We start from the raw sequence: 13,053 nt of genomic DNA, 5'->3' as shown, positions 1-13,053 counted from the left end.
GAGGCGTTTAGAGGCTAAAAACATATCTGTATTGGTATCAGCAATACTGACCCTGTATTACTTGGTATCAGATCAATACCAAAATTTCCAATCCTGCACACCACTACTCAGTCACAAACCAGTGTTTCCCTTAGTTCTGCAGACTCCCTGCAGAAGTCTAAATCATGCATTACTGTGACATGAGTGAGCTGGACTCTTCTACAGCTTCCTCTCTCCAAACAGTAACACTAGAACACAACAAACGTGTCATGCACTTCTACAACCTCACATGAACAGATTAAACGCTGTAATCACCAAAGATGAAATATTGAGGGGATTGAAAATATTCTCACGGTATTAATTCATTCACAAACTGCCTGTAATATCAGCTCGAGTCTCTAGCTAATATCTCAGTTTGTTGCTAACACAGTTACATGTGCCGTACTCTGTGCAGCTTACATCCTTTGAGAGAAATAATATGAATCGTTAATATATATTGTTCAATGCTAAAGCAACAGCTCAAACGTGGTCATAAAACCGCCATATGTTTCTTTGAGTTTTCCTGCAGATGACCCTGATGCAGCAACACAACTAAACCAGGATTGGAAACCTGTCCCATCAGCTCATCTTTGTAAATCAACAACTCGAAGGTGAAATATTATACTTGATAATCTGTTTATATTTATAGAGCTTTGTCTTTTTTTTTTTTAACAAACAGTCCACCTGTTAGCTGTCAGCAAAACTGTAGACTGAAAAAAATGTAAGCTCAGAACTTATGAACCTGAAGTGTGTGAGGACTGAGAAGGATCAAACTTCATTTCAGCTTTGAGGAATAAACTTCACATTTGATTGATGATTCTTTTCTGTTTGTGATTACAGGAGCTGCCCTCAAATTCAGACTTCAGCACGATCCAGTGACAGCAGACAAATCTTCCCACATTTTAACCGTTAATGCTGAATACACTCATTTAATATTGTAGTGAATTTACTGTAAATCCAAAATTAACTGATAAAAAAGGTCAAAAGCTGTTTCAATGAGAAAGTTAAAGACAAAAACAAAGGAATGATATAATAATGTAACTGGTATCATGATGCACTCTATTGCCAAACGTATTCACTCATCCAAATCATTGAATTTGTGTGTTCCAATCACTTCCGTGGCCACAGGAAGTGATTGAAAAAAAAAGAATCAAGCATCTAGGCCTGCAGACTGCTTCTACAAACATTTGTAAGAAATGGGTCGCTCTCAGGAGCTCAGTGAATTCCAGCGTGGTACTGTGATAGGATGCCATCTGTCGAGCAGGTCTAGTCGTGAAATTTCCTCACTACTAAATATTCCACAGTCAACTGTTAGTAGTATTATAACAAAGTGGAAGCGATTGGGAACAACAGCAACTCAGCCACGAAGTGGGAGGCCACGTAAAATTACAAAACGGGGGAAGTGGATGCTGAAGCACATACTGCGCAGAGGTAGCCAACTTTCTGCAGAGTCAATTGCTACAGACCTCCAAACCTCATGTGGCCTTCAGATCAGCTCAAGAACAGTGCGAAGAGAGCTTCATGAAATGGGTTTCTATGGCTGTGCAGCTGCACCCAAGCCTTACATCACCAACCGTAATGCAAAGCACCGGATGCGGTGGTGTAAAGCACACCGCCACTGGACTCTAGAGCAGTGGAAACGTGTTCTCTGGAGTGGTGAATCATGCTTCTCTGTCTGGCAATGCGATGGACAAGTCTGGGTTTGGCGGTTGCCAGGAGAACAGTACTTGTCTGACTGTATTGTACCCAGTGTGAAGTATGGTGGAGGAGGAGTTATGGTGTGGGGTTGTTTTTCAGGAGTTGGGCTTGGCCCCTTACTTCCAGTGAACGAAACTCTTAATTCTTCAGCGTACCAAGACATTTTGGACAATTTTATGCTCCCAACTTTGTGGGAACAGTTTGGGGATAGCCCATTCCTGCTCCAACATGACTGCACCCCAGTGCACAAATCAAGGTCCATAAAGACGTGGATGAATGAGTTTGGTGTAGATGAACTTGACTGGCCTGCACAGAGCCCTGACCTCAACCCAATAGAATACCTCTGGGATGAGTTAGAGCGGAGACTGCGAGCCAGACCTTCTCGTCCGACATCAGTGTCTGACCTCACAAATGCACTTCTGGAAGAATGGTCAGAAATTCCTATAAACACACTCCTAAACCTTGTGGAAAGCCTTCCCAGAAGAATTGAAGCTGTTATAGCTGCAAAGGGTGGGCCTACTTCATATTAAACCCAATGGATTAAGAATGGGATGGGACTCAAGTTCATATGTGTGTGAAGGCAAATAGCTTTGGCAGTAATAGTGTATATATCCTTATCTTTGACCATTTACACGCTGCTCTTTACATTCAGGAACATAAACAGTAAATGAATTTGGTGTATAAGATAGCTGTTGATCACAGACGGCTTCTGCTTTTAACACTGACATGTAGTCCCCTTCATGAAAGTGAAATGATATCTTTCTCTGACAACATTAAATAAAATCTGATAGACGGTCAAAGGTCTTCACTTGTATGTTGAACTAAAAACTTTAATGTAGAACAGTGTTTTGTAATATTTTGTTTTATTTGGCATAAGGTAATCAAGAGACAGTAATATACATTTTAATAATATAAGTTTCTACAGGACTGAATATAGCATCATTATGTAGAAGTCCAGAGCTTCTGTGCTTTATCTGGGAATCATGTGAAGTGTTTGTGACATCAGGGAGGGGCAGCCAACTGCTGCAACCAGTTGGGGGTCATGGGGAAAGTGAGAGGACAGAAGAAACACTGTGGAAGAGCATCAGAGATTAATAATAACCAATGATTTAATGCAGAGTGGTATATAAGCCCATCATGATTGAAATAGCTGAGTGAAGAAGAAAGACTCAATGCAAGCCCCAAGCAGCCTAAGCCTAATGTGGTGTAACTAAGGGAGGATTCAGAGTCACCTGATCCAGTCCTGACTATATACTTTGTGAAAACAGGCAGATCTAGAGAAGTTTTTCAAGGGTGGCATGGAAATCAAATGGGGTAACAAAATCAAAGCCTTTTTTAAACACATATGTAGGTGTTACATATGGTTATAAAGAGTAAAATGCAGTAAGTAAACCCATGTTTCATATAAATATAGTCTATAACTTCTTTATTAATTCATGTAGCCCACATAATGAAACATTTCAGTTACATTAAACATGTGAATTTTAATATTATGTAATGTATAGCTTGTATAATGAATAAATATGTACCCAATAAGTAGAACATTTAAAAGGTGTTAACACAGTTTTTCATGATTTGTTGGATTAATATTCTGAGGTCCAAAATATAATTGGCCATTTCTGGCTACTTTTGATTGTTTGTTTTGTTTTTGGTTGTTGTTGTTGTTGTTGTTTTTTACCTTGCTTTGCTTGGTATCATTCTTTTCAGCACAACCTCACATGTCTGAATTTGCAGTTATTTTTTCATTAACATACTGTATTAACACAACTGATTTGAAATCACACAAAAACATAAAATCCTAGTAGTACTTATATTTTCTTTTTACTGAAACCACAGACATGTTTAGTAAATTATTTTCATAACCTGAAATGCAAATATAAATTGTAAATTTTTAAAACTAGTTAAAAGTAAAAAAAAAAAAAAAAACTACTTAATGAGAGAACAATCAGGTATCACAATAAGATGCCCCACAAATTATTTGCGCCAGTAAAAAAATAAAAATGTCCACCACAAGACAGAGAAGAACACCACAGGGAGAAACCCTGCAGGCCTGACAGCAGGAGGTGTATCACTCTTTCTGTTTTCCACCTGGAGACAGTGTTCACGTTGCATTCTGCCTATGTGACATTCATTAGTGCCCTCACTGACACACAAAACAAAACAATGACTACACAACACATTAACTACACAAAAATGACTCCACGATTCCTCACAATGTTACCGTAGATCAAGACAATGCCATTCAGCGTAAGGATCTGGTTAGATGCTAAGACAACTGGGTCAAGTGAGGACTTTTCAACTAATGGTTTAATAACTGCCACCTTAAAGGCCTGTGGTAAAGGCTGAACATAATGATACATCTGTGAGATGATTATGAATATTTTTTTCCTCTAATGGTTAAATTTTGTTTGTGAAGAAACTTGTGAAGTCAATACTAGTTAGGGTTAAAGGAAAGCTTGTTTCAACAGAGCTCTGTGACTGTGTTGGCACACTGTATTGAAGAAAGTAACAGTAGAGAAATTATATTGTTACATTTGGTTACAGCAAAAAGACATCTACTATAATAAAATGTCTTCCCCATTGCTGTGTAATCCATTAATGCAAATTTAAACGATATTAAGAAATTATCAGACAAAATTGGGTTTTCAAGGAATTCTATTAAATATTCAGTTTCTATGGCACATGTCAGAACAAGCTCCAGACTCCAATGGGTGGGCTCTTTTACATTTTGCGAGAATCCAAATAAATCTAATACTAGATTAAATGCTGTATTGATTCTGTCATTTTCATCTACATGGATAAATTCGTCAACAGTAATTATTTTACCTAAACTAAGTACTAAAGAGACAGTGAGAAGGAGAAAATCTTAGTAAAGGCCAGGTGGGGAATAGATAACAACAAATAAAATTGGTTATCAGTGTTCCCAGTTAGAGAGGACAAGGCTAAGAGTAAGACATTCACAAGAATTAAAACCGTCTGGGTCTATGGTTGATTTAAAAAAAAGAAAAGAAAAAAGAAGTGAAAACTTGCTGCCACTCCCCCTCCTCAGCCCGTGGTTCTAGGATTCTGCCAGTTAATCTAACTCTAACCCTTGATTCATTAAAATTAGCATAATCATCCTGCTGTAGCCAACTTTCTGTAAGGCAGAGCAAACCAATATGTCGATCAAAAATTAAATCATTTACTAACAGGAACTTAGAGAAGGGAGTTTAACCATCCACATTTAACAGTTTTACTGGTGGGAGGGAGCGACTTCACCCCAAACCACTACTGCGCAGACTCTAACTCCAAGTATGTGACATAATATTCCCCATAAACTGTCGATTTATTTGTTGGTTTTAGTACAGTTTGAGGAAGTGACACCATGTCGTCCATCTATTATACAATCATTAATCTCGACAGAAATTTTTTTTTTCTTTTTACTCAGGCACATATGTGGGGGCCTATATACGGACTGGTCCTGCAGCACGTTGTGCTAACAGCAGGTCAGGAAGAGGAGTGTGTTGACCGTCCTCTGTTGCTGTGTGAGCCATTTATTCACACTTACCTGGCCGTATGGAGTGAGCCTGGCAAACTTTTTGTGTAGTCCTTGAGGATCTCGCCCACAGCCGACATGTCGGTGAACCGCTGTGTTTGTTTCATTTCTCGGCTTCAGCGTCACTTTAACTCCCGGACCCCTCGCATCACCACCAGCAGCTGTCATGCGTCCTCTGGGTCTAGTTTGTTACAGGGACAGCATCGACCCGGTACAGTGGTCTGGAGCAGGGATGTTTCATCTAACAGCTCCTCTCCGAAACCTCCGGACACCTCGTTGTTTGTCCCCGTCTCCCTGAAGGCAGACGCCTCGGCAGACGGCGGTGTGGGAATAGAGCTCACCCAGCCGCTGGATAAAAGTGAGTAAACGAAACCTAAGTTGGTCAGTTAAACTACTCTGAACTTAATAATGTACAAGATAATACTGGGTGTTGTTTTTTTAACATTTTTTTTTTTTATTAAAGTGTATACTTGTTCTATTGGTTGCGAATGATTATAAAGGTGGGGGTTATTTTCTCAGATGATGCAACATCGTCTCTGCTGTTTGTGTCTGTGATTCAGATGAGCTGCTGAAGGTTCTGAATCGGTTTTACAAAAGGAAAGAGATGCAGAAGCTGGCAGCGGACTCGGGTTTGGATGGTGAGGGGAAAAAAAACTCATCTGTTGATCGTGTGTATTTAGCCATGGAAGGCCACAAGCCAGTGATCATATGCCAGAAAGAGATTTCCTCTGTCTAATAACCTTGTTTATATGTTGACAAATAGGTTATATACAGATGTGGTCAGAACTTTACATACACTCATCAAGGTTTGAATTTATTTAGGGTTCTCTCTAATCCACATAGGGTGAAATATATATAGACTCACTTAAATCTTTTAATAAGTGGTGCTGAAGGTTCTCCAGTGTCTTTTAACATAACATGGCCAACGCCTAGTATCTTCTCATTAGTTATCATGATTGACTACAACTTTTTGACTGGAACTTCTCTTTGTCAGCATAAAAGAATTGATTGACAACACTTAGTGGATTATCCAATACTCATAACAATGGGAAAGTAATGGAATGAATAGCTAGGAAGATAATTGTAAATTTACACAAGCGGGGAAATTTGCACAGATTTAACACCAGATATCTTTGGCTATCCGTTTTCTCTCCATGCACATGCAGCTCGTCTGTTCCACCAGGCCTTCATCAGCTTCAGGAAGTATATCCTAGAGATGACGTCGCTCCCTGCCGACCTGCACATCATCCTCAACGACATCTGCTGTGGAGCAGGTTTGTCTCTTTATGGAGTAACTGTTACTTGGTTGAAACTGTTTGTTCAGTGACCGTTATATTTAGAAATATTCCTCTGTCTGACTTTTCTCAGGTCATATAGATGACATCTATCCATACTTCATGCGTCATGCCAAGCACATCTTTCCCATGTTGGACTGTATGGATGACCTGAGAAAGATCTCAGACCTCAGGGTCCCGGCCAACTGGTGTGTATTTTAAACCCGACCAAACGCCACACACGTCGCATTAAAAGAAGCTTTCTGGCTTCCGCTACCAAACCATATTTATGTGCTCGCTAGGTACCCCGAGGCTCGTGCCATCCAGAGGAAGGTGATTTTCCACGCTGGGCCAACTAACAGTGGTAAAACCTACCATGCCATCCAACGCTACCTGGCTGCTAAGTCTGGTGTGTACTGTGGCCCCTTGAAGCTGCTGGCCCACGAGATCTTTGAGAAGAGCAACGATGCTGTACGTAACTGTGCTCCTGTGTAAACATCAGTCTTTTCATGTGTCCTAGTGTGTTTGTGTGTGGAGAAAGGTCACATTGTGTATGTTCTCAAGGTGTCTTAGTTTCTATTAATACTGACATTAATTGCACTTTCTCTGTGTGCTTCAGGGTGTACCATGTGACCTGGTTACTGGAGAGGAGAGGACCTTCGTGGACCCAGAGGGTCGAGCAGCTGGTCATGTGGCCTGCACCATTGAGATGTGCAGCGTCACTACACCGTGTAAGTGTGATAATCGTTATGTAAATGTTCTTTACATACAGTTCAATATTTTAGATACTGTTCTGATATTCTTTCTTTGACCTGAGTTTCTGTGATGTTAATAAATAATCTGTCACGGGAAACAAATATTCCCCTTATAACCACGTATGATTAAACTATAAAGGATGGCTCTGAATGAAGTTTGAAACCTTGCTCTAGAAAGGATACATTTCTTTTAATCTGAAAAAATGAATATATTTTTTAAAAAGAAAATGGAGAGGTTATCGATTCATATTAGGTAGTTATTGAAATTTTGTGTATGTTAACTGATTAAAAGGTAGATTTTGACCTCAGTTTTATGTGTTTATAGATGAGGTTGCTGTAATCGACGAAATTCAAATGATCCGAGATCCTTCCAGAGGATGGGCATGGACCAGAGCTCTGCTGGGTTTGTACAACATACTCAGAAACGTAATTATTATTTTATTTTTTTTTAAACCTAAATTACTTTATTATTCTGTGCATTTGTGCAGGTCTCTGTGCAGAGGAGATCCACGTGTGTGGGGAACCTGCAGCCATAGACTTTATCAAAGAGCTGATGTTCACCACTGGAGAGGAGGTGGAGGTGAGACTGTGATGGACGCGACATCTGAAAGAAAAGATTTTGGCTGATGTTTCTAACCTCATCATTGGCGATCCCCTTTTTCTCATCTCATCTCAGTCTTCTTCTCTCTGCAGGTTCACAATTACCAGCGTCTAACTCCTTTCTCAATACTGGATCATGCTGTGGAGTCATTAGACAACCTGAGGCCAGGAGACTGCATCGTGTGCTTTAGTAAAAATGACATCTATTCTATCAGCAGGCAGATCGAGGCCAGAGGGCAAGAATGTGCTGTAATTTATGGGAGCCTACCTCCAGGTGAGTATCTAAGTGGTTTTATATTTGTCACTTGAATGCTTGCACTCATTAGTCACTTCTTAAGGTACGCTTTTCTGGTTCTGGGTTGAAGCCCCGTTTGTCTTCAGAACTGTCTTAATTCTTCATGACATAGATCAAAGAAGGTGCTGGAAGAGCTTTTTATCACAAAGTTGCTGCGGATTTATTAGCTGAACATCCGAGATGTTAATCTCCTGTTCTGCCACATCCCAAAGGTGCTCTGTTGGATTGTGGACTGTAGAGGTTATATGAGAACAGTCAACTCACTATCATGTTTGAGATTATTTGAGCTTTATTTTATTCTGTTGGAAGCAGCTATCAGAAGATGGGTATCCTGTGATCATAGAAGTATGGACATGGTCAGCAGCAGTACTCAGGCATTCAAACAATGCTCAGATGGTACTAAGGGCCTAAGAAAATACCCCCCACACTATAACACGACCACCAGCCTGAACAATTGTTACAAGGCAGGATGCATCCATGGTTTTGTCTTGCTTATGCAAAATTCTGACCCAACCATCCAATGAACGTCCAAGCAAAACTGGTGACTCAAAAGACCAGATGACATTTTTAAAAATGCGTAACATGGGTAAACGCAACTCATTAATGAGCACCTGAAGAGGTCTGTCTAATGAAATGGCCAGTGAGTGTATGCCTTTGTGTAGAACTGAGCCAATAAGTCAGTTTAGTCAATTTTTAGGAGAAAAATGGTTAAATGTCAAAATTTTGATTTACAGGCACCAAGCTGTCCCAGGCAAAGAAATTTAATGACCCTGATGACCCCTGCAAGATTCTGGTTGCTACAGATGCTATAGGCATGGGGCTTAACCTGTAAGTGCAAAACATACTTTATGGAATATTTTTAGAGCCATATCAATCTTTTTTTTTTTTCTCTCTTTCAAGTGGTTGCATGCTTTCTGCCATATAGGATATTGTTCATCTGTGTGCTTACCTTTCTGTTTTACTTCACCCTACCGCCCCTTCTCTCGCTCCAGGAGTATAAAACGCATCATCTTCAACAGTCTGGTGAAGCCTAACGTTAATGAGAAAGGGGAGAAACAGATGGAGACCATCAGCACTTCTCAGGCTCTGCAGATTGCTGGCCGTGCTGGGAGGTCAGCCTCCTTTGATACAACAATGCAGACAATCCCTTTGAGCTTCTGTTAGGCCACTATATTAAACTCCATCTTCTGCCACCTGTTGCAGGTTCTCCTCCAAGTTTAAAGAGGGAGAAGTTACAACCATGCACAGAGACGATCTCCCCGTGCTCAAAGAAATACTCAGTCACTCTGTCGATCCTATAGAGGTGATCATTTTACACACAAACACAAAATCTACTTTCAGCATTCCTGCAATAACACATCTTTCTCATTTTATTCTCCAATTTATTGCCTCAGACTGCAGGACTCCATCCAACTGCAGAGCAGATAGAGATGTTTGCTTACCATCTGCCCGATGCAACGCTGTCCAACCTTGTTGTGAGTAGAGCCACTCGTTTAGTGATCAGTGCGAGAATTGAAATGTTCATTATAGACCTTCAAACAGCAGAATAAAAAATAAATACATAAAAACGGGGGAAAGATTTGTAGTTTTCCAGCTACATTTCATGGTCTTCATCAGTGAGTAGAGTTTACTGAGACGGGTTAAATAGTTGGTAATGTGGTAAAATAAAGCCTGAGCAGTCTTTAGATTGAAACAGAAGCTGGTATTTTACTGTAGTGTGAATTTTTCAGGAGCTGCATGTTTTTATTTGGGACTGTTAGTCGCTGTTTTTTTTCCTCAACAGTTTGTGAAACCACCTGAAAAAGTCTGTTTAAGTCTGGTTAAGACTTAAGATCTGAAATGCCTAAATGTAAACAAATACAACTGACTGCTGCATGTATCCTTTCTATATTACACTACATGAAATAATTTGATAAAAGAACATTTTCATGACAAAACTGTTGTCATTTTTTAGTAGCATAAAAGTATTTTTACGCGTTAACACAGATTATCCGCCATCACAGTCAACGCGATTAAAAGTTTTAACTGCATGCGCATTTTTAACCTTTGCTAAAAGATTGAAGAAAACTATTCAAATTCTCTTTTTAAGCACACATTCTTTGTTTGTTCTGCATTTACTTCATTATATTGCATAAATGTCAGTTACAAGCTTAAATATGACGTTAAAAAAAAGTAATTGCAACCAGGCTATTGATCAAGTAATTGCGATTAATTGGTTAATTTTTCTTAATCTATTGACAGCACTAATATTTTCAGTTTCCCCTTTGTAGCAAAAATGAAAGTTAAATATTGTTTTGTGTTTCAGCGCAGACCCGCTAAAACTAAAAGCAAAGGATCGTCATTAGTTTATTTCTTTATTATTTTTTGAAGACGCTAATAGCTAACTTTCCTTTTTAAAGTCCAGCATGCGTGCTGAAATGATGAAGCAAAATGCACCCTAATACAAATGTGTTTAAGCTGTGAATGGGTACATAAAGGAAAATGCACGTTTTGTATTTCAGTTTTACTGTTCGACATTTTAAAGCCACGTCTTATTCAAGATTGTAAATGCTCTCGTTCTCTCGCCCCCTTCTCAGGACATATTTGTCAGCCTCTCTCAGGTGGACGGTTTGTATTTTGTTTGCAACATTGACGACTTTAAGTTTCTGGCGGACATGATTCAGCACATACCGCTTAACCTGAGGTCACGCTACGTCTTCTGCACTGCTCCCATCAACAAAAAGCAGCCTTTTGTATGTACCTCCTTCCTTAAGGTGAGTGAGTGGATGTAAACATTAGAAGGCTGCAGAGATTTAAGGTTAATGGTGGAAGGACAGGAGTGAGCAGTAGAGGGTGCTGATGAGGAGAGTAAAAATGATGAAACGAGGGTGAGGAAGTTGACCCAGTGAGGCATTGGTGTAATAACCCTCCTGTCACACCTGATTCTTTTTATGGTCTTATCAAACTGATAAAACAAGAGTAGATAAAATTCCCATGAATGAGCAACCTTTGAGGTTAAGGGTTAAGTTCTGCGTATTTCTATTGTTTGTGTGTGCTAAGGCTCCGAGTATTTAGTTTAGAGCAATAGCGATGCACCTATAGAAGGTAATTTGGTTCTGTAAATAAAACTGTGATCAGATAATAAATACTAAAACTGTGTTCAACACAAATAAAGTATACGTTTAACATTTACTTTATTATCTGAGTGTGTACAGCATGTCATCTGCACTGTTGATGGATCAATCATGTTTCTTCTCCAGTTTGCCCGTCAATTCAGTCGAGACGAACCCCTGACGTTTGACTGGGTCTGTCGCCACATCAGCTGGCCTCTGGCTCCACCTAAAAACATTAAAGACCTGGTTCACCTGGAAGCTGTCCATGACGTGTTGGATCTCTACCTCTGGTTAAGGTAGCTTTATATTTCCACCTTTGGCAAGTTGCCTCACCTGTTTTTATGCCTTTTTAATATGCGATCACGATGTGTTTGTTTGTATGAACTCTTCTTTGTTGTCGTAATTTCCAGTTTTGCCATATTAATCCTCTTTATCTGTGTCTACGTGCCTCCGCAGCTACCGTTTCATGGACATGTTTCCAGATACTGCCTCAATTAGAGAAATCCAGCGGGAACTTGATGATATCATCCAGCAGGGTGTGCGAAATATCACCCGGCTCATCAGAGCCTCTGACACAACAGTCACTGACCCACTGCAGGCGCAGAGCAACAGGCATGGCCAGACAGGAAGGGGAACTGGCAGCACACATTTTTTGACTGGAAGCAGAGGTCAAAGGGGACAGAGAGCCTCAGGACAGATGATGGACAGCTCTCTGGCTAGTCGTCTGGTGAGAGACGGGCTGTTGACGCCCGATTTGCTCCAGCAGCTGCAGAGGGAATGGTCTAAAGATCAGAAGCAAGACAACAGCAGTCAGAGGGCACTTGATCTGGAGCATCAGAGTAATAACAAAGGGAAAAGGAAAAAGAAGAAGAAATGAAGAACCTTTTCATTTTGCTTCAGTGAAGAGCAAAAAACTGACATCAGCATTTGTTGATGTTTTAAGCATTTAAGACAGATGTGAGAACTCCTTCTAGCACTGAAAGTATCCCAGTAAGCTTTGACCTCCAGCGTTAAAACTAAAAAAACCACCTTGTTCCTGTGCTACAGATCTAACCAAATGTTTTCTTCCATTCAACAAATGTACAAACTCACTAAAGCTGGAAAATGTTTCTAGCTCCAGTCTCTGTCTATGAAGGATCAAGTGTCTGTGAGAGATCTCCTCTTTGTGAAACCAATAACTGACAGACATCATTGTCAAATGTGCTGTTTCAGTAGAATTTTTGACACCAGAAGACACTGAAGTTCATTAAATGCTGGAAGTTTTCTCAGTCGTCAGACTCTAACACGTAATTTCTATGAACATTTCTTTAACTGAGGAAAAAAGTGAGAGCCTTAACTGGGTGAAGGCCTGTTATTCAGATGAAATGTCATATTTTTCCTCTTTGTATGCTTGAAATGATATGATATTAAACAGTATTTTAAATGTGTTGATGTTTGTAGTGTTCTGTGTCAATGTGATTTGCAGCTCATGCAAGGGGAAGGAAACAAAAAGAGCCTGAAGGTTTTCTAAAATGGGGTTTTACTGCAACATAATATATACTGTCTCCTTTTTTAAAAATATATTTATTCCCAAAATATACAGTGCATACATGCAGTTTGTGTATTTTATAATATATTTAATAAATATTTAATAAATCATTTCCCCCAGGGATCAATAAAGTATTCTGATTCTGATTCTGATTTATTATTTTTTGCATTATTAATTTGTCTTACAAATTTGTCTAATGAGGCCAAGGTGCATCACTTACAGTGCACCGCAGGGGGGATTTCAAATATTTTAGTTTCC

General features: G+C 39.6%; 1 protein-coding gene across 1 annotated transcript; it reads left to right on the top strand.

The window, feature by feature from the left end:
- Positions 1-5,039: 5,039 nt before the first annotated feature.
- On the top strand, positions 5,040-12,894 carry supv3l1 (SUV3-like helicase). Its single transcript, XM_085267947.1, has 16 exons — positions 5,040-5,609; positions 5,812-5,889; positions 6,418-6,525; positions 6,620-6,734; positions 6,828-6,996; positions 7,145-7,256; positions 7,606-7,683; positions 7,769-7,860; positions 7,974-8,154; positions 8,910-9,003; positions 9,168-9,287; positions 9,379-9,478; positions 9,570-9,650; positions 10,752-10,928; positions 11,415-11,563; positions 11,724-12,894. Exons 1-16 carry the CDS (start codon positions 5,330-5,332, stop codon positions 12,142-12,144), a joined length of 2,355 nt encoding a protein of 784 aa, XP_085124073.1. The 5' UTR covers positions 5,040-5,329; the 3' UTR covers positions 12,145-12,894.
- The last annotated feature ends 159 nt before the right edge of the window (positions 12,895-13,053 follow it).

Source organism: Mchenga conophoros, linkage group LG1, assembly GCF_057382185.1.
Source record: "Mchenga conophoros isolate Kocher_MC1m ecotype Shallow Benthic linkage group LG1, M_conophoros_male_GT1.1, whole genome shotgun sequence".
NCBI classification, from domain to species: Eukaryota; Metazoa; Chordata; class Actinopteri; order Cichliformes; family Cichlidae; genus Mchenga; species Mchenga conophoros.
The sequence above is the reverse complement of the archived record's forward strand: the minus strand, read 5'-3'. Positions and strand labels throughout refer to the sequence as shown.

Coding starts and splice junctions, on each gene's coding strand:
- supv3l1 (XM_085267947.1), top strand. CDS start 5,330: ATGTCGGTGAACCGCTGTGTTTGTTTCATTTCTCGGCTTCAGCGTCAC. Junction 9,004..9,167: donor ATAGGCATGGGGCTTAACCT/GTAAGTGCAAAA, acceptor CTCTCGCTCCAG/GAGTATAAAACGCATCATCT. Junction 9,288..9,378: donor ATTGCTGGCCGTGCTGGGAG/GTCAGCCTCCTT, acceptor CACCTGTTGCAG/GTTCTCCTCCAAGTTTAAAG.